This window comes from Pseudorasbora parva, chromosome 2 (genome assembly GCF_024679245.1).
Source record: "Pseudorasbora parva isolate DD20220531a chromosome 2, ASM2467924v1, whole genome shotgun sequence".
Classification (NCBI taxonomy): domain Eukaryota; kingdom Metazoa; phylum Chordata; class Actinopteri; order Cypriniformes; family Gobionidae; genus Pseudorasbora; species Pseudorasbora parva.
In genome coordinates, this window is record NC_090173.1 from 45,596,201 (window position 1) to 45,617,771 (window position 21,571).

Genomic DNA, 21,571 nt, shown 5'->3' on the forward strand with positions numbered 1-21,571 from the left:
CATGTCTTAAATATCAGCAGCGCATGTCTTAAATATCTTTTCAATATTTTAATTCCTGTTTTAGTAGTATACATAAACATTACTCTAGATAAATTTAAAAATGACATTTTCCTTTCAATACGCTGCTCATCCACACTATGCTTTTAAATCGAACCCATCGGAAACATTTGATTATGCTTAAATCACCTCATAAAATGGTTAGTTCCAGTCATTGATTTTGAACAGTCTATGGCTGTGTTTATATCGGTGGATATATTGTGCTTTTATTATACTTTCTAAAAAGGGGTCACCTACAATTATTGTTATGTTAAAAGAGCTATTTCTACGTGATCTTACCCTTAAATTTAGTTTTACTGGTGTAATCTGATATATTCAAGTTGATTCAGTAATGTTCGACTCACCCCACCAGAAGCCTTCGCTCATCTATGGAGAAATAATAATAAATAATAAATAAATCCCTCTCCAGAACTTTTCCATTCACCGTTCCCAGTTGGTGAAACGATGTTCTGACCTCCATCCGCATGGCAGAATCACTCACTTCATTCAAAAGGTAAAAACTCATTCTTTCCATGAGCACTTAATCTTATCATAAAAAATGTATCTCTAATTCCTAATTCTCTCAAAAAAAATCCTCTACCCCCTCTACTCCTCTTGTTATCTGCAGGTGATTAGTTTGTGTCTGAGATGAAAGGATGGTAAAAGCGAGGAGCAGAGATAAAAGCATTGGATCTTTTTCCAAGATGGATTCCTTCCTTCTCCTGCCTTTCAAAAATCATTAGCTGATTTTGTGTTTGAGTAAGTGGTCTCAGGATAATGTGATAAAATGTTTATTCAGAAAAGTAAGATTCATGTGCAAAATACATCCCCATGACTAAATCTTTACAACAAACACCATGAGCTAATTATAAGAATAATTTATAAAGCATAAAGTGTCCTAATGGGGTACATGCAGACAAAATAAATTATACATTCATATAATAATAATAATAAAAAGTTACACTAACATTTCAATGTTTGGGGTAAGATACATTTAATCAGCTGTGATGCATTAAACTGATCAAAAGTGACATTTATAATGTTACAAAATCTATTTCAAATAAACACTGTTGTTTTGAACTTTTTATTAAAGGTGCACTATGTAACATTTTTGCAGTAAAATATGAAAAAATGCTTTCCAAATAAGCATGTTAGAAAGATTTCTGAAGAATCAAGTGTCCACGTTGCCATCACAGGAATAAATTACATTTTAAAATATATTAACATAGAACACAATTTAAAAAGCATTTCAAAATATTCCTGTTTTTAATGTATTTTTTAAACAAAAATGCATACAACCATAAAAAAAAAACTTGCTAGCCTCCAAAATTTTGAAGGGTAATAAACATAGAATATTATTGATTTTAACTTAAAGGCAAAATATGTCCGTTTTTGGATTAAAATATCCAAAAATCACTTGAACAATGTTATATATTTTGTTCACTTGTGTGCCTAAATTATCCCAGATGTTTCCGCGAATGTTTAAATCTGGTGAAATAAGCCATTTTAACCAGGACACCATCTGTGTCTGTGCGTTGCCTATCAGTGACATCATACCTGCGTTGCCATCGATTTCCAGTTTTATTTCGTAGTAACCAAGACACTTTAATATATTATATGTTTTATCAGACAAGGGAACAACTGTTTGGAGACATTTATAGACAGAAAAAAATGAATTATTGTGCAGCATTTTCCCCGTCATAAAATATGTTTTAAAATGAATTGCATGCCACTCAGCAACACGAGCCATCCAGCATTTACTAATATGACATTCTAATATTGATCTAGCTTACTGCAGTGTGCAACAAGTGTCTCGCCGCTGAGTGAACGCACAGAGTAACGTTATAACATAATTTTTACACACTCAAATGTTTTTAATATGATAAAACAGCGCTGCATTACCCCACAGACGCTTGACCGAAAGAATAAGGAGCGGACGACTGTGGCATATTAAAAAAGCGTGTGTCATGCTCGACTCTCATTAGCAGTCACTCCAGCCAGCTCGTTCATCTCTCACAGCACTCGGCACTGTTTGCTTCATACTACAGTAACATTAATAATCTCTTTCATGAACATGATTTCTGCCTGCATCCTGTCCCGGTTCTTTTACACCGACTGTGAGGTCAAGACTACAACTCTATCATCCAGCTATGCTTTTGTTTTGAGTAGACGACCTCTAGCGGCGAAAAACTACATACTGTGCCTTTAAATAAATATAAAAGAAATACTGGCAAAAGCAATTTTTGAAAACTTAAAAAGTGAGAAAGAAATAATCAAAGAGACACAATTATGATATAAAATATCAAGATATCTTAAAATGCATTACATAAAAAAATACCCTATGAGGAAGAAAAGTTCCCCTGACCGAAGAATCACCCGAATACAACACATTAACATTTCCATAGAAAGCAGGTGTAGAGAGATTATGGGGCACTTCAACCTGCGAAATGAATGATAAAGTGGATGGTCTGTTGACAGTCTCTTAAATGTGGGATTCATCAGTGTTTTGAACGCTCTTGGAGGTCTGTGAAAGAATGCAGATAATGAGATTATTTGTCTAGCTCAAGCTCATTCACATTCACAGTCAGTCACAACTAATTGTTACATGAAAACCCACAGCTCACTGTGATTAAAATGCTCCAGTGATCATCACCTCCCTTGAGAAATGCCAATGAAAATGCTAATGTTTCCTATCTGAGCGAGCTTTAGTATGCGATCGCTGATGTCTGTATAATTGTTGTGATGAAGAAACTTCAACTCATACCCTGATGGACGATGATGTCAAAGCAACAAGTAAACATATCTAATGCAATTACAGTGTTTATGTGCATGCATCAGTTTGGTGAGGTATTTGCAATCTCCACATTGAGACATCAATCCGACAATGCAGTATATGCAACCTCAACCTCTAACTACAGAGTAATAACTGAGAGTGAGTTTACCTGCGATTTGCTTGTTTGGTTTGAGCTGAACTCTGAATATTTCCTCTTATGTGGTGCACAGATAGACGACAGGAATTTGGCATACTCGTCTCTCACCTGTGGGGAAATTAAAAAAACATTTATCACATTTATCACATCAGATCACTGGCGGTTTTCATTGTGTAAATATTTTAGCCAGTACATTTTATGGTCATCATTTGATCACCAAAACAAATGTGTTTGTGAGAGGTGTGTGGTTTTTAGTGTATTGGCCAGTTTCACAGACATGGCTTAAAAGGATAGTTCACCCAAAAATGAAAATTAGCCCATTAATTACTCACCCTCAAGCCATCCTAAGTGTATATGACATTCATACGACGTGTTAAATGTTTATTTCTATTTTTACAAAAATGCATCAATTTGCTTCAGAAGGCTTTTATTAACCCTCTGGAGCTGGGATTACTTTTAAAATGGATGGATGCATTTTTTCGGGCTTCAAATGTTGCTATTCTTAGATTTTGGGCTGCGATTCAGGGCCATTATTTTTTTTACTATAACTCTGATTGTATTTCTCTGAAAGAAGAATGTCATATACACCTAGGATGGCCTGAGGGTGAGTATTTATTTTTGGGTGAACTAACCCTTAAGTCCCAGACTAAAATGCATGTTTAAACTGTCTGAACTGAATGCAACTTGTAATGACACGTCTTAAAATGTCAACAACATTGTTTTGTCTCAAGATGCACACCAGTAATGTTTTTTTCTTCTTTTTTTTTCAAAGGCACGTTTAAATGTTCTGACTGAACAAAGGTCTAATTCTGGCTTAATAAGCTTTGTCTATGAAACCAGGCCTGTATTTGTCATCTTTGTGCTAATGCACTCTTAAAAGCTGACAAAAGTAACTTTAACAGATACTTATTAAACATTTACAGACATTATCTTGCTGAAAAAAGGAGCAATTTTTTTTTTTATCCAATCAGATGCTCTCTAGAATGAGACCCCCGCCCCCTAATATCACAAAATACTGACAAGCACGTTTCAAAACATATTCAAGGCTGTAATTTGTCTATACAGTAATCATAAAATCATAATTTGATTCATTATTTAATCATTTTATTTAATAATTACCACAGTGTTAAACCTGGTCATTGCTAACTAAACAATTTGCTATTATAAATGAACTGTAATTCATTCTAATGTTCCTTTAATATGTACTAACAAACCCATGACTGATCTATAATTCTCATCTATTTGTAGATGATTTGTGTGTAATCTCTGTGAGTGGAGAAACAGGACTCACTTGTTTTAAGAGCCAGCAATGCATGATGAACATCAGCACCCCCTGCAGGCTACTTAGTATAGTGAAGATGTATGACATTGCCAGAGTGTCTTTACTAAACTGAAAACAGCCAAACACCCACGTGATGCCGAGGACACAGAGCTGAGCAATCGCAGTGACCGTAAAAGCCCTGTAGGTGGAGATGAACATGTGAAACAGATACTAAATCGATATATATGAATGCATATTAGAATGATTTTTGAAGGATCATGTGACACAGAAGACTGGAGCAATGATGCTGAAAATACAGCTTTGATCGCAGGAATATATTACAGTTTAAGATATATTCAAATAGAAAACAGTTATTTTAAATCAGAATAATATTTAACAATATTACTGTTTATAATGTTTATTTTATCAAATAGTGGTTTAAGAACATTTCTCACTTGATTTTGCGTAGATTGTTTAAGTCTGGGTTGAGGGAGGAAAATTTTTCTGCCAGTTTCCATATTGTTATGAGGAAGAAGAATACATTAACCTGAAACAAACAGGAAAAACTGTGCTCAGTTTCTTTCACGATAATTCTGACTGTTGGTATGTGTCACTTTACAGTAATAGTATAAACTTTTGTGTCCTATTACTTTATGGAAGCATTTGAAGTATACATCCCATGTCTTTTATTGTGAGAACTACTATATATAGTGAATTTGATAAACGATACATGAATGAAATAAATAAGCATTTTTTATTCTTAAAGAAAGACAGATAGCTCTTTAAGGCAATGTTATCACGTACAAAATTACAGGTTGCCATATTTTACAGTGTACACACACACACACACACACACACACACACACACACACACACACACACACACACACACACACACACACACACACACACACACACACACACACACACACACACACACACACATCTTACCGTAATCCTGCCCATCTTAACTAAAGTGCCTAACCCAAACCCATAACCAAACTCAAACCCAAACCCATCCCCTAAACCTACCGATCTCAACTAAAGTGCCTAACCCGAATCAATACCCTAACACTAAAAATCTCAACTAAATGACCTAGCCTGAACCATACCCTCGCCCTACCGATCTCAACTAAAGTGCCTAATCTGAACCCATACTCTAAACCTACCCACCTCAACTAAAGTGCCTAATCTAAACTAATAGCCTAACTCTACCCATCTCAACTAAAGTGCCTAATCTAAACTAATACCCTAACTCTACCCATCTCAACTAAAGTGCCTAATCTGAACTCATACCCTAACTCTACCCATCTCAACTAAAGTGCCTAATCTAAACTCATACCCTAACTCTACCCATCTCAACTAAAGTGCCTAATCTAATCTCATACCCTAACTCTACCCATCTCAACTAAAGTGCCTAATCTGAACTCATACCCTAACTCTACCCATCTCAACTAAAGTGCCTAATCTAAACTAATACCCTAACTCTACCCATCTCAACTAAAGTGCCTAATCTAAACTAATAGCCTAACTCTACCCATCTCAACTAAAGTGCCTAATCTAAACTAATACCCTAACTCTATCCATCTCAACTAAAGTGCCTAATCTAAACTAATACCCTAACCCTGCCCATCTCAACTAAAGTGCCTAATCTAAACTCATACCCTAACTCTACCCATCTCAACTAAAGTGCCTAATCTAATCTCATACCCTAACTCTATCCATCTCAACTTAAGTGCCTAACCTGAACCCTTACCCTAACCCTGCCCATCTCAACTAAAGTGTCTAACCTGATCCCATACCCTAACCCTGCCCATCTCAACTAAAGTGCCTAATCTAAACTCATACCCTAACCCTGCCCATCTCAACTAAAGTGTCTAACCTGATCCCATACCCTAACCCTGCCCATCTCAACTAAAGTGCCTAATCTAAACTCATACCCTAACTCTACCCATCTCAACTAAAGTGCCTAACCTGAACCCATACCCTAACTCCACCCATCTCAACTAAAGTGCCTAACCTGAACCCTTACCCTAACCCTGCCCATCTCAACAAAAGGGTCTAACCTGATCCCATACCCTAACTCTACCCATCTCAACTAAAGTGTCTAACCTGAACCCTTACCCTAACCCTGCCCATCTCAACTAAAGTGCCTAACCTGAACCCTTACCCTAACCCTGCCCATCTCAACTAAAGTGCCTAACCTGAACCCTTACCCTAACTCTACCCATCTCAACTAAAGTGCCTAACCTGAACCCTTACCCTAACCCTAACCCTAACCATCTCAACTAAAGTGACCAACCTGAACCCTTACCCTAACCCTAACCCTACCCATCTCAACTAAAGTGCCTAACCTGAACCCATACCCTAACTCTACCCATCTCAACTAAAGTGCCTAATCTAAACTCATACCCTAACTCTACCCATCTCAACTAAAGTGCCTAACCTGAACCCATACCCTAACTCTACCCATCTCAACTAAAGTGCCTAACCTGAACCCTTACCCTAACCCTGCCCATCTCAACTAAAGTGTCTAACCTGATCCCATACCCTAACTCTACTCATCTCAACTAAAGTGTCTAACCTGAACCCTTACCCTAACCCTGCCCATCTCCACTAAAGTGCCTAACCTGAACCCTTACCCTAACCCTGCCCATCTCAACTAAAGTGCCTAACCTGAACCCTTACCCTAACTCTACCCATCTCAACTAAAGTGACTAACCTGAACTCATACCCTAACTCTACCCATCTCAACTAAAGTGACCAACCTGAACCCATACCCTAACCCTACCCATCTCAACTAAAGTGACCAACCTGAACTCATACCCTAACTCTACCCATCTCAACTAAAGTGACTAACCTGAACTCATACCCTAACTCTACCCATCTCAACTAAAGTGACTAACCTGAACCTTTACCCTAACCCTACCCATCTCAACTAAAGTGACCAACCTGAACCCTTACCCTAACCCTAACCCTACCCATCTCAACTAAATTGACCAACCTGAACCCATACCCTAACCCTACCCATCTCAACTAAAGTGACTAACCTGAACTCATACCCTAACCCTACTGACCTCAACTAAAGTGACCAACCTGAACCCATACCCTAACTCTACCCATCTCAACTAAAGTGACTAACCTGAACTCATACCCTAACTCTGCCCATCTCAACTAAAGTGACTAACCTGAACTCATACCCTAACTCTACCCATCTCAACTAAAGTGACTAACCTGAACCCTTACCCTAACCCTACCCATCTCAACTAAAGTGACCAACCTGAACCCTTACCCTAACCCTAACCCTACCCATCTCAACTAAAGTGCCTAATCTAAACTCATACCCTAACTCTACCCATCTCAACTAAAGTGACTAACCTGAACTCATACCCTAACCCTACTGACCTCAACTAAAGTGACTAACCTGAATTCATACCCTAACTCTACCCATCTCAACTAAAGTGACTAACCTGAACTCATACCCTAACTCTGCCCATCTCAACTAAAGTGACTAACCTGAACTCATACCCTAACCCTACCCATCTCAACTAAAGTGACCAACCTGAACCCATACCGTAACCCTGCCCATCTCAACTAAAGTGCCTAACCTGAACTCATTACTTAACTCTACCCATCTCAACTAAAGTGCCTAACTTGAACTCATACCCTAACTCTACCCATCCCAACTAAAGTGCCAAACCCAAACCCTTACCCTAACTCTACCCATCTCAACTAAAGTGCCTAACCTGAACCCATACTCTAAACCTACCTATCTAAACTGAAGTGACTAACCCGAACCCTTACCCTAACTCTACCCATCTCAACTAAAGTGACTAACTTGAAATCATACGCTAACTCTACCCATCCCAACTAAAGTGCCAAACCCAAACCCTTACCCTAACTCTACCCATCTCAACTAAAGTGTCTAACCTGAACCCATACTCTAAACCTACCTATTGCAACAAAAGTGCCTAACCCGAACCCTTACCCTAACTCTACCCATCTCAACTAAATCGCCTAACCTGAACCCATACCCTAAACCCACCCAGCTCAACTAAAGTGCCTAACCCAAACTCTTACCTTAACTCTACCCATCTCAACTAAAGTGCCTAACCCAAACCCTTACCCTAACTCTACCCATCTCAACTAAAGCGCCTAACCTGAACCCATACCCTAAACCTACCCTGCTCAACTAAAGTGCCTAATCTAATCTAATACCCTAACTCTACCCATCTCAACTAAAGTGCCTAACCCAAACCCTTACCTTAACTCTACTCATCTCAACTAAAGTGCCTAACCCAAACCCTTACCTTAACTCTACTCATCTCAACTAAAGTGCCTAACCCAAACCCTTACCCTAACTCTACCCATCTCAACTAAAGTCTGTAATACACTACACGATTTTTAAAATCTGAACAGATTTCAAAAACACTAGGCATCATACACTTGCCGACTTTGTAAATTGGTTACAGAGAAAAGCTAGGCATCATACACTACCAGACTTTAAAAACGCCCAGAATACAAATTGAAACAAGCGCCTGGTTGCTAGGAGATGCACGCATGACAGACATAACAACAAGCATGGGATGTGCATCTGGTGTGCAAAGACAGACCCTGCATCTCAATCAGCTCCCTAGTTCACTAGTCAGGGCACTGTTCAGGACATAAGTCAATGGGCTGACTCCCTGATCAGTGCCCTGACTAGTGAACTAGGGAGCTGATTGAGACGCACCCAGAGAAAATGGCAGGCAGCCCCGCGGCTGACACGCAACAGAAATGCCACGCTCACGCCACGCTTGCAGGCAAAATCATAGAATAGAATATACTTTATTGTCCCATTACTGGGAAATTTGTCTTAGACATCGTGACACGGCCAGTGTACAATAGGACAATACATACATACATACTTACATACATAAAAGCCTAAATTTTAATATAAAAAATACAGCATTATATATCAGCCATATATAAGATTCTCTATTTAAGATTTTGACCACAGTTGGCACGAAAGAATTGTTGTAACGGTTTGACTTACACTTCAAAACCCTAAATCGTCTCCCTGACAAATTAAAATACATGTGCAAAATATGTGTCATCAGCAACAATTTTTTTAGCTTGTTTAAAAATTGATGCCTCGTACAGCTCTTGTGTAATTTGTTTATCCTTCAACCCTACAATTTTTTGAGCAGTGTGTACTAGTCGTGCTAATTTTGTTTAATCGATATCATGTTGTTTTTTTATTATTACAATTAGGCACACACACACACACACACACACACACACACACACACACACACACACACACACACACACACACACACACACACACACACACACACACACACACACACACACACACACACACACACACACACACACACACACACACACACACACACACACACACACACACACACACGTTTCCATGTTTTTCTTTGTGGGGACTCTCCACAGGTTTTTATACAAACTGTATTTTCTATCCCCTAACTCTACCCATTACACTAGAGTAAATTTTTTGCATAATGTTTATAATCAAATAAATAAAATAAAATGTCAATGTCACTCTTGTGACATGCCACTCCTCTCATTGCCTTTCAGATCCTGTTTTCTAATCTATTTGTGGAGAGTGCAACAGTTGCTACTTACAATAATTATGGCGCAAACTGGCCCATAAAAACTCCAGATGAAGCCATCTTCAATGTTGAGCCAACAGCTAAAGATAAAAAAAAAAAAACATCTTAATACCAAAAAAAGAAAAAGACTTTCTGATTAGACATCAGTTATGTCTAAAACTTACTAGCCCTCAGTGCCATATCCACTTGCATGCACTGTGGCTGAAATTGCAACGATAACAGCAGGAACTCCATAACCAGCGGCAATCATATAGATGTGTCTCAGTGTTGTGTTAAAAACCAGCACCACCATGCGGAAGAGCTGCACTCCTTCCAGACACATCCAGCAGAACGACGCCAGGAAGAAATAGTGCAGCACGCCTGCAACAACTGCACAGCCCACCTGAACCACGGCACGAGGGCAGGAAGTGAGCACACAGGATGTTTATTATTATCACTTCAGAGTTCAGACCTAGACAAGCATACACAGAACTATGAACTCATGTGAAGCCACAGTTTACCTTATTCTCTGTGCGGGTGATGCCCACGAGGAACACAAAGTAGGCGATGAAGAGGCTGATGCAGAGGTGCAGGTGGATGGTGTTGCGTGTGCTCTGGATAGATCGCACGAAGTAAAATGTGACAATGCAGATGATGAGGCAGACCAGAGACAGTGGCAGTCCCACCCATGTGATCAGATTCAGCTCGTATACATCCTGGTTAAGAAAGTAAATACAGATTATCCATAACAGACCTCACAGATTCTCACAATGTTGAGTTTATATTTTGCAATTGCAAGTTATAAACTCATAATTGCGAGTTTACATCTCATTCTCAATTCTATGGAGCCCCTAAAGTGACATGGCTGATGAAATAAATAAATAAAAAAAAAACTCATTTTGCATTCTCTCAGAAGAGTATTACATTCCCTCAAAACAAAAGCATTGCATTACCTCGAAACTTTGTGTTCACTCACAAATGATTTTTTTCTCACTTTTTTCAGTCACACACAACAGAAATATATATATATATATATATATATATATATATATATATATATATATATATATATATATATATATATATATATATATATATATATATATATATATATTTGTGCAATTTCATTTAACTTCAGAAATGCAACAAATAGAGCCAGAATTGTGAGATAAATAGTTTAGATACCTTTTTAATTTCCTTCAGGGTGTGACCTCTAATCCTTACCCATAATTAGGCAATAGCTGCCTTAAAGGTTTTTTTTTTTTTTTTTTTTTTTTTTTTACAATCACAGACACATTACAACAGTTAGGCCACTTCTTTCAAAACTCTTTATACAGTGAGCATAACATAAGTCTATGTGCATGAATATGGATTTTAGATAGATAGATAGATAGATAGATAGATAGATAGATAGAGAGAGAGAGAGAGAGAGAGAGAGAGAGAGAGAGAGAGAGAGAGAGAGAGAGAGAGAGAGAGAGAGAGAGAGAGGCGGCAGGCAGGCAGACAGACAGACAGACAGACAGACAGACAGACAGACAGACAGTCAGACAGCCATATTTCATATTCATCTTTTAAAAAAATATTTTAACAGAAACTGGTAAAGGGCTTAAAAGTTTCACTTCTATGATGAGCTCAAGATGTGATGTGGTGAGAATAGTTAAGGGTACAAACCCCAATGTCATAGAGAGCCATCAGCACAGCGAAGCTGCTGAGGTGATTACAGGAGCAGACAGTCTGGTCATAACTGGAGGTCACAGTAATACAGCCTTCTTTTGACCACGCGCCCCCTTGAAGTTCAGGGTCCCAAAACACACACGTATGATTCTCAGTTGTGTTCTGAAGGGAAACGTACATTTCGAAATATGCATTAGCAATACATCACATTAGTGTAACACACTGTATGTGGTACATTAAGAGCAAACTGTTTCATACCTCCAAGTGAGAAAATGTGATCGTTACTGGTTTATTTAGATTGGCAGTCTCAGTGTTACTAACAGTGGCAGTTACTACTTTTGAATTGAGCTTGAAAGTCTGCTTTTTCTGTTTCTCTAAATTGTCAGAAAAGGGGCTGAGTGAATCTTCTAGACCTTCGTAGCTGAGGAGAGCTGCAGTCGTAAAGCCTGGTTGATGCACAAAGACAGTAAAATAGTTTTATACTGCATGTGTGAAAAAAAACTATGGTCAATTTATATACATTTCTGTGTAAAAGTTTTAGGCACGTTAGTATTTTCACTCTGAAAAACGATCTCAGCGCACTGTAAAAAAGTTGCTTCCTTACATATTTAAGTACATCCAACTTGGATGTTTAAGTAATTTCAACTTAAATTCCGTTAAACTGACTTAAAAAAATTAGTTAAATCTTGTATAACTTACAATTTTTTTTTGAAAATCATGTGGTCTGACTACCTGTGCATACAAAAATCTCAGTGGATTTTTATAATTAATGGCAAAATATCCTATGCCTAAGACTTTTGCACAGTACTGCATATTATTTTACTTTACTATATAAATGTGATTAAGAATATTTACCAAGGTATGTATTTCCTGTTGCTGTGTCCCAGTGGGATGCAAACCGTGTGCTGCTGGTGGATATATTGAAATCACCTTCAGGTGGAGAACTGCCCCTCTTTATCAACAGCTCCATCTCTGTAGGGCAAAACCCACATTAGTAAGAAAAGACGCAGTGAAGCAGCTTGGTACTGAAGTATAATATTTCAGTGTAAAGTAGACCTATTTCTTACCAGTTTTAGTGGATGATATCTTAGTTTGGCTTTCTGACAGCAGAGATCCTATCAGCTTTAACATGTTTTCCACAATATTAAACATTGCTGACACTTTACGGTTATCACCTTGGAATCCACCTTGAAGCAAAGCATCTAAAGCCCTCAAAAATTCCTATATGGGGTGGGTAAAATGGGAGGGATTTGCGTCAAGATGATGTTTGAGTATAAATGTAATGACCTTATTTAATGTAGGTATGCAAGGCTCTTTAACACCTTGTGAAAAAGATTTGTGCTTTAGTGAACATTTAAAAATAGTACTTGCTATGAAAAATAACATACTTCAAAAGATTATAGTTGAGTGCAAACTGAATGTTTCCAAACATTTAACTGCATTTAAATGCATTACAAATAAAAAATGCAATTGGCTAAAATTTTGGGATTTTTTGACTCACTTAAGTAAGACTTAAGTCCGTCTGTAACACTTTATTTTAGGGTTCAATTTTCACTAATAATTAGCTGCTTATTAGCATGTATATATCTAGGATATTGGCTGTTTATTAGTACTTATAAAGCACATATTTGCTTTATTATTTATGACCCTATTTTTACATCTCTAATTCCAATACCTAAACTTAAACGCTATAAAAAAATCTATTAATAAGCAATAAATTACAAGTTAATTGAGGCAAAAGTCATAGTTAATAGTGAATGTGTGTTCCCCATACTAAAGTGTTACAAGCGCACCTTTATACTCAATTTCATAATTACTTCCGTTGTCTTTGAAATATGGTTAAAATATACTGACAAGCATTTGTGAAAAAACTAAAATATACTTTATGTAATTTCGGTTGAAACTTGTGTGTCATGCATTTATAAACATATTTGTAATTATATATTTGTAAAGATTACATTTTAAAATTTAATTTAGTACTGAATAAAACACTATAGTTAAAATTATATTCAAATATGTTGCATGGGCATGTCAAAATAAGTGTAATTTTGAAAGTACGACAGAAGATTAAAACATTTAATTAAATGTAAATGATTTATAACATACTTTTTTTTATTTGACATTACAAAGTGCACTTTAAAAATAAATAAAAAAACACCTAAAGGGTTAGTTCAACCAACAATTGAAAATGCTGTCATCAATTATTCACCCTCATGTCCTTCCAAACCCGTAAGACCTTCTTTAATCTTCAGAACACAAATGAAGATATTTTTGATGAAATCCGAGAGCTTTCTGATCTCTCCATACACAGCTATGTAATTAACACGTTCAAGGTCCAGGAAGATGAACACAGGTCTTACAGGTTTGGAACAACATGAGGGAGAGTGAATGATGACAGAATTTTCCTTTTTGGGTAAACTATCCCTTTAAAGTGGATTCACTTTAAACACACTTAAGTGACTTTTTATTTCATTAATATTATATTATCTGCAAATACTTTTAAATACATATATACTTTTAAGATTTGATGTATTCAATGCAATTAATCACATTTCTTTTTCACAAGGGTATATATAACTATTGTATTTTACAAGGTGTTACCTTCAGAAGTCCTTTTCCATCTATTTGTGAAAAATTGTCCTTCCTGACAGACTCATTCAGTACCAAACAGCTGTTGGTCATCAAAGAGACAAGTTTGTTTAGCTCTGGAGATGCCTACACAGACAACACAGAGAAAAAGAGAGATCAGTGTTCTAGTTGATTGCGTAATAACTGTAATATTTCGGTAATCTAGTAAAGTTATGCAGTACCTGGAATGCTTTAATCTCATCTATAAATGTGTTACACTTCAGCTCTGAAAAAAAATATATTTATACTATAATATATACTATTAAGCAATATTACAGAAGACAAAGTGCAGCTGTGATCACGGCTGTTAAGACCAACAGCGCACAGATTCAGTGTTCGCACAACAAACAATCTTCAAAAATATTATTTAATATCATTGAATCAATCCAATATACACCAACAAACCTATAGGTTAAATCATGTAAAAATAGCAATTTAACTGCCAGTTTGTTTGTTTTGCTCAGAATCTGTGCATTAATAGTGCAAACACAGGCAACTGTTGTGTGCTATGAATGATTGGAAATCATTACATTTAAGAGATATTTAAGAACCAGGATCAGATGTTAAGAACACTAACCTGTCCATTTCATATGTTTGTGACCATAGTTGGTGAATCCTGAGGTAGAGGTGTACACACATTCACGGCCATCTTTGCTGCTTTTGCAGATTCCTCCTCCTTCACATGGTTTATCAATGTCACATACACCTTTAACAACACACGAACAACATGTCCGTAAGTATCTTACAGTTCACAAAAATAAACTGAAATTTCAATGTCAAAATTTGGAGTTTACAGTTAAAGGGTTAGTTCAGCCAAAAATGAAAATTCTGTACCCTAATGTCATTCGACACCAGTAAGACCTCCGTTCATCTTCTGAACACAAATGAAGATATTGGTGTTGAAATCCGATGGCTCAGAAAGGCCTTCATTGACACCAATGTCATTTCCTCTCTCAAGACCCATAAAGGCACTAAAGACGTCGTTACAAAGCCCATCTCAATACAGTGGCTTTACAATCATTTTATGAAGAGACGAGAATAGTTTTTGTGTGCAAAAAAAATGAAATAACGACTTATATAGTGATGGGCCGATTTCAAAACAAAGTTTAAAACCGTTATGAATCAGTGTATCAATTCCTGATTCGGACAGCCAAACTGCTGAAATCACGTGACATTGGTGATCCCAATTCTGAATCAGCTGATTCCTTACGGTTTGAAACTTTGTTTTGAAATCGGCCCATCACTATACAAGTTGTTACTTTCGTATTTTTTATTTTTTTTTGCACACAAAAAACTATTCTTGTCAATTCATAAAATGATTGTAGAGCCACTGTATTGAGATGGGCTTTGTAACGACGTCTTTAGTGCCTTTATGGGTCTTGAGAGAGGAAATGACATTGGTGTCAATGAAGACCTTTCTGAGCCATCGGATTTCAACAGAAATATCTTCATTTGTGTTCAGAAGATGAACGGAGGACTTACGGGTGTCAGATGACATAAGGGTAAGTAATTAAAGACAGAATTTTAATTTTTGGGTGAACTAACCCTTTAAAGAACCTACTCTTGCAGTTTTCATAAGTATCAGTGAAGTTAGTTTCTCCTGACTCCAGTCTGAAGCCCGGATCACAGATGCAGTAAAAATGACCCAGGGTGTTATGACATTTTGCGTTATTTCCACAAAAACCTGGATCGTCGCATTCATCTCTGTCTGTAATTTAGGGGCAGACAAAAAACAAAAACATGACAACTGAAAACTCTCACATTAGACTGAAATCAACGGTACACAATAGATGGCCACAATATAGATTATAGATCAATATAGATCAACACCAACTATAGATGTAATAGTTTCTTACCATTGCACTGAACGTCTTGTCCTGCAATAAACGTCTCTTTTTCATTGCTGGAAATGTAGCCATCATTACATGTGCAGAAATAGCCTCCTTCAGTATTTTCACATTTTGCATTAGAACCACAAACAGTGGTTCCATTCACACATTCATTGATATCTGAATTGAGATGAACAGAGATTCAGCTGTTGTTTCCGATGTACAGAGTTTATATGGGATGCATCATATCAAGATCTCTTTACCTTGGCATTCAGTTTTATCAGTTTGTGTAAAATTGTGAGTTGCTGCGCGAAAGCCTTCTTGACATTGACAGTAGTAGCTGCCAACAGTGTTGAAGCATGCTGAATTATTTCCACAAATGGGTGGTACAGACGTGCACTCATCTACATCTATAGCAATGACAGAAAATGTATGAATAATCACAGCACTTTCCTTTATATTGGTTTACAATTTATTAATGAGTGTAGATTCAGTACGTAAATGTGTCCTATCTGCAATATAATTTAAATATAACTTAATTTCCATCTATTTAGCAGAAAATGCAACTATATCAACAAAACTTGATTATAATTGTGTGTGTATGTGTGTGTGTGTGTGTGTGACCAGTGTACATGTACGATCCGTGTAAAATCCTGTTACAGCCTGATATTGTTTAAAGCTTTTGAAAAAAGAGAAATATAACATATTTTAGCCTTTTTTATTCATACCTACACACTTTCCCCTTGTTCTTGTTTCCCCAACTCCACAGTCCATTAGAATGTTCTCTGTCAGTAACAATAGAAGACCTATCAACACAAATTAAAAGTGTCTGTTACTGCGTTTAGTGCCTTTGGTGTATAGCTTGATTCAAACAATGATGCCATTGAGCATTTAAGTGTCATGCATGTCAAACTAAACCATGTTTTTGCCATATCCTAATCTTATAGATAAGACATGCTTCCAAAATCACCCTTTATTTATTGCCTATAATGGCTAATTTGTTATTCACTAAGAAATCACTCTGACAGGACAAAGTTGGAAGATCAAAACAAATTTTTTTATTCTTTTCATCTAATTCTATTTCCACTCATTGTTCATGACAGCTGCATTGAGATGATGGCCATTCAGGAAGTATGAGTGCTCTGGGCGAGGCGCTGTGAAGAACTGCAACTAACAGATTTAACTTACTTAAGCAGCACTCAGAACGGACACACTTTCACATTCTCTGACCGCAGGCAGACTCTTAAAAACCCTTACAACCCACAGTGGTGACTCCACCGTAACCTAAGGTGTGGTCTCGCACCAGACAAACAATTGTTTTAGGATTTTGTTCTTATTCATTTCAGCCTAACAGTAAGGTTTATGTAACAGCCCCCTCCCCTTCAGGTTTGATATCACCATCCCATCATCCTGGGCCTCTTTGCTGTGTGGACAGATGAAAATACCTTGAATTTCCTGTCCTGATTCGCTTTCCGCCAATATTTTTCCATTGTCAAAATCAAAGCCATGCAACTCCAAGCTTTAAAGGGATAGTTCACCCAAACATGACTATTCTTTCCAGTGGAACACAAAGAAGACATTTTGAGAAATGTCTCAAAGAAGTCATTGGTCATCAAAATGGTTTGTTTACCATTTAATTTTCTTCTAAATATATTTATTTTTGTTCTCCAGAAGAAACAAAACAGTTTAAAACATTCTGAGAAGAAAAGGTTCTATCTAAAAAAAAAAAAGGTTTATACTATCATTTTATGGATTTAATTTTAATGAAATAAATACAAACTTTATCAATAGAAAAAATGAAATATCATTTTAAACAAGAAAGTATATTGTGCACACATTTAAGACATTTCTATGGGAGCTTGTTTCTGCCACAGAATAAAAAAATTAAAAAAGATAATAACCTTGGTATGACTTTTTTTCTCACAGTTGCGAGTTTACATCATTTACAACATTCCAAAGCTTAATATTGTACTTTGTACTGTACTATGTTCCATATTTAATATCATTTAATACTTAATTACATTAAACGTTTTGTGCTGTATACTTTAACTAAATTTTTTTACTTGAGTATAGTAAGAAAGTACTACATTTTGTACTTAAGTATTAAAGGTAAAAAAAAGTACATATACTTGAAAAATGTACTTGAGTTGAAAGTAAAAATACTTTATTACTGTTTGCCTGGGATTGAGTGCATGCATATAAAGTCGCAATAGCAAAAAAAGTATTTATAATATTATTTCTTGCACATTCTGTCTTTATATCATGCAATTCTGACTTTATAACATGCAAATGTGACTTTATATCTCACACTTCTGAAAAAAAACAAAAAAAACTGAATTACAAGATGTAAACTCGCAATTGTAAAATAAAAAGTCGAAAGTATATTTTCGTAAATGTCCGATTCTGTGGCAGAAACAAGCTTCCATACATTTATCCTTTTATGGAATGTTTTTTAGCATCAATGGTTCTTTAGAATTTGGTCAAGAACCCTGCGATTCTATATTGAACCCATTTAAACCTTCTTTTTAAGATGAGCTAAGATGAGTAAATAATCATATATCATTTTCATATTTGGCTGAACTAGCCCTTTAACTTTGAGCTAAACAACACCCAGTTTCACGTATCATTGTCCCACAACATCCCATAATGAACTCACAAAATATATTGTGATTTTACCATTTCAGCATCAGCATACTTTGAAGGTTCATAAGGACAGTGTTGGCATATATAGCTGTCCTTGTTTCACAACAATCTCTTGCTCAAAATCATGTACTAAAAACCAGATCTGATACTTCTTTAATTTCACTTCACAGTTGTTTTTCAATCACTTGAATGTCTTAAGACTATGAGAACAGAAGCAGAACCCTCTGTTTCTTCTCTTTTTCATCGCTCACATTCAGCTGGTGCTTTCCAGATAACTAGAGCTCATGGGCCCTGATTTACACAAAATCTACCCCATTGTGACATCAGATTTTCCTATCTGTGGCAGTTTCCTCTCATGGCCATTTGGTGTTTCTCTATTTAAAAAAAGCAACAATTACGCAGTCGTCGTCAGGGCAACGTTTGAGTTAGCAAAACCACACAGTGGCTCCATACAAACATCTGTCTCTGCATTCATCAGTGGAAACTTCAATCCTAAGAAGATCTGAAGCGTGACTCACCCAGACTCAGCAGATACTTGCTCCTCATGGTCAAAGTGTGAAAAAGACTTGAAATTGAAAAATAAATAATGAAATCAGCTTATGCTTTGATCCTGAGCAATTCCACACAAGACAAATCTTAAAGGTCGTTCTTTTGTTCTTCAGGCGCCTCTCCAACTATCTTCTGTTTCCATGCAAGGCTAGACTCCTCACTTTTATCTCACCATCTAGAAAAAAAAACATACGTTGTGAGGCGTTATGTTATTTGAATGTGTCCTTTTCTCAAACTTGCTAGGTCTTGTGTCTTTCTCGCTGACTCTAAATGCTGAAAAAGCCTGAAGTGCCTGTAAGAGTTTTGTCAGTGCAGTCCAGCCCCCTGCTCTGGTTGACACTGAGGGGGAGGGAGGAGGGGAAATAGTTGGCAGCTAATGTAACAATACAATGAAAATATGCTTGAGGGTGTCAGTTTAGAGTGAGTAAAGTTCTTTAATGTTAAACTGTTCTCAAAATCTTTTCTATTTCATCAGGAAGCAAAAGCACTCTTAAACAAGGTTCAATGGGATTCTATACGGAAACTTAAGGTTCTTGATCTGTCTAAAATGTTTGCATAATACTAATGTTTAATTTGTTTATTTATATATTTTTTTAGTGATAATGTACATTTACAAGCTGCTTCATTTGTATTAAATTTAATCTCAATAAAAATGAATCCTATAATGGGAACTCCTAAAAGGTTCAATAAATGAAGCACCTGTCTTTTCTTCTGACATATGTTCATTAATGCTTGAAACATTTATTATTAAATTGTTACACTGTAATTATACATTTAAGTAAAATTAATAATTAACATGTGCTTACTATTAGGACAGTAAGTTGCAACAAAAACTGTAAAATGAAGTGTTACCATTTATTTATTTATAAACACATATTGAGTTTCCTTGACACCATGTGTGTGTTACCGATGATGATGCATATGTACATTTGTACGTGTTACTTCCTGTTTTCGGGTTGTTATGAAGGTTTCAGAGAACTGTTCTTCAAGAACTTTCTGCTTTAGCATTTATGTTTCATAACCCATGCAGTTTCAAATGCATAAATGTTTTTGGTATTGTTTTGGGTTAACAATACTCATATATTCCTCCTTAAAAATTCTTTAGCCAAAATAACCTTTAGCCTGTATTCATACCAGAGGTTCCTATGGGAATTTTTGTGTGACAGATTTAAAGTCACATTGCGCTTACATTGTCCAAAGTTACATTTGCACAAACAATGTCTTCTAGCTGTGTTCCTTTGGGTTAGATTAATGAATTGGACAAGTCAACAAGTAATGTCCCAGACCCCTCAACAATGAGACCCATTTGTGTAGTGTTGGTGTTGCTGTGACCTGGTGAGTGATTCTTTGATATTTCAGCTTTACAGACACTGTGGAACAGAAATGGCTACACCTACGTAAACCTACACAACATAGTCTGTTTCAAAAGGAAAAGATAATGGTATGATACCTCAACACTTAAATTGTTAGGTATTGTTGCATATATATTTCTCAAGAGGACAATCCCATATAACAGTTACGGGTGTGTGTCTAGTGCAGCAGAGATGAGGAGATCCAGGACTTCCAAACAAACAGATAGGCTTTATTAGACAAACTCAATGAACAGAACATTAAACACTAAGGACATAACATTAACAACAGACAAGGAGTGCAGGGAGTGAGTCCACACTAAAGGCGGGCGTACACGGTGCGATTTTTGCTGTCGTACGAACTCGCAGACGATTTTTTTTTCTCGGGAGAAATCGCGTGGACATCGTGGATGCTCGTATGGTCGCGGCTCGCACCGTGTGAGAGGAAATACGAGACGAGACGAGCACGTTAAGAGCACCTCCCGACCTTACGATCATTTTTAAACATGTTTAAAAAGTTCGGGGAGTCGGCCCGATTTTTACCAGCATATGGCTGTCCCCTATTGCCAAATCATGCACAAGCACGTCACATACGCTCAATCTATATGACTATTATTAGCTCAGTGGCTGCCAACACACACACACACACACACACACACACACACACACACACACACACACACACACACACACACACACACACTTTCTCTTTCTCACGTGCACTCTTCTCTCTCCCTCTGGTTGTTTCGGTTAAAAGGAATGGCTGTTCTCTGCTTTTCAACAAATCATTTTCACATCTTTTTTCTTTATTTTGCAGCAACATTGAAAGCTCCGGTGTCTGTGTTAAAACTCGTGTGATCGCGGCCGGCTCGCGGTGCAAACAGTCGTGCCGTGTACCAGCTGATTTGATGCGATGATCAAATTAAATGACTCGTAGCGTCTGCAATATCTCACAACCTTCCGAGTGTCCGAATTCGCACAGTGTACGCCCGCCTTAAAGGACTGCTGATGACGAGGACCAGGTGCAGGGAATCAAAGAAGAGCGGGAGAGATAATGAGG

At 36.9% G+C, this 21,571-nt stretch overlaps 1 protein-coding gene across 1 annotated transcript; it reads right to left on the minus strand.

The window, feature by feature from the left end:
• Positions 1–811: 811 nt before the first annotated feature.
• On the minus strand, positions 812–19,442 carry LOC137045280 (adhesion G protein-coupled receptor E5). Its single transcript, XM_067421857.1, has 19 exons — positions 19,132–19,442; positions 16,699–16,776; positions 16,234–16,380; positions 15,998–16,150; positions 15,703–15,849; positions 14,719–14,847; positions 14,324–14,367; positions 14,115–14,228; positions 12,581–12,734; positions 12,369–12,485; positions 11,772–11,959; positions 11,511–11,675; positions 10,361–10,555; positions 10,025–10,242; positions 9,874–9,940; positions 4,683–4,774; positions 4,258–4,426; positions 2,979–3,074; positions 812–2,560 (listed from the first exon to the last, which is right to left on the minus strand). The coding sequence occupies exons 1-19, from the start codon at positions 19,157–19,159 to the stop codon at positions 2,519–2,521; spliced, it is 2,343 nt and encodes a 780-aa protein (XP_067277958.1). The 5' UTR covers positions 19,160–19,442; the 3' UTR covers positions 812–2,518.
• Between the last annotated feature and the right edge of the window lie 2,129 nt (positions 19,443–21,571).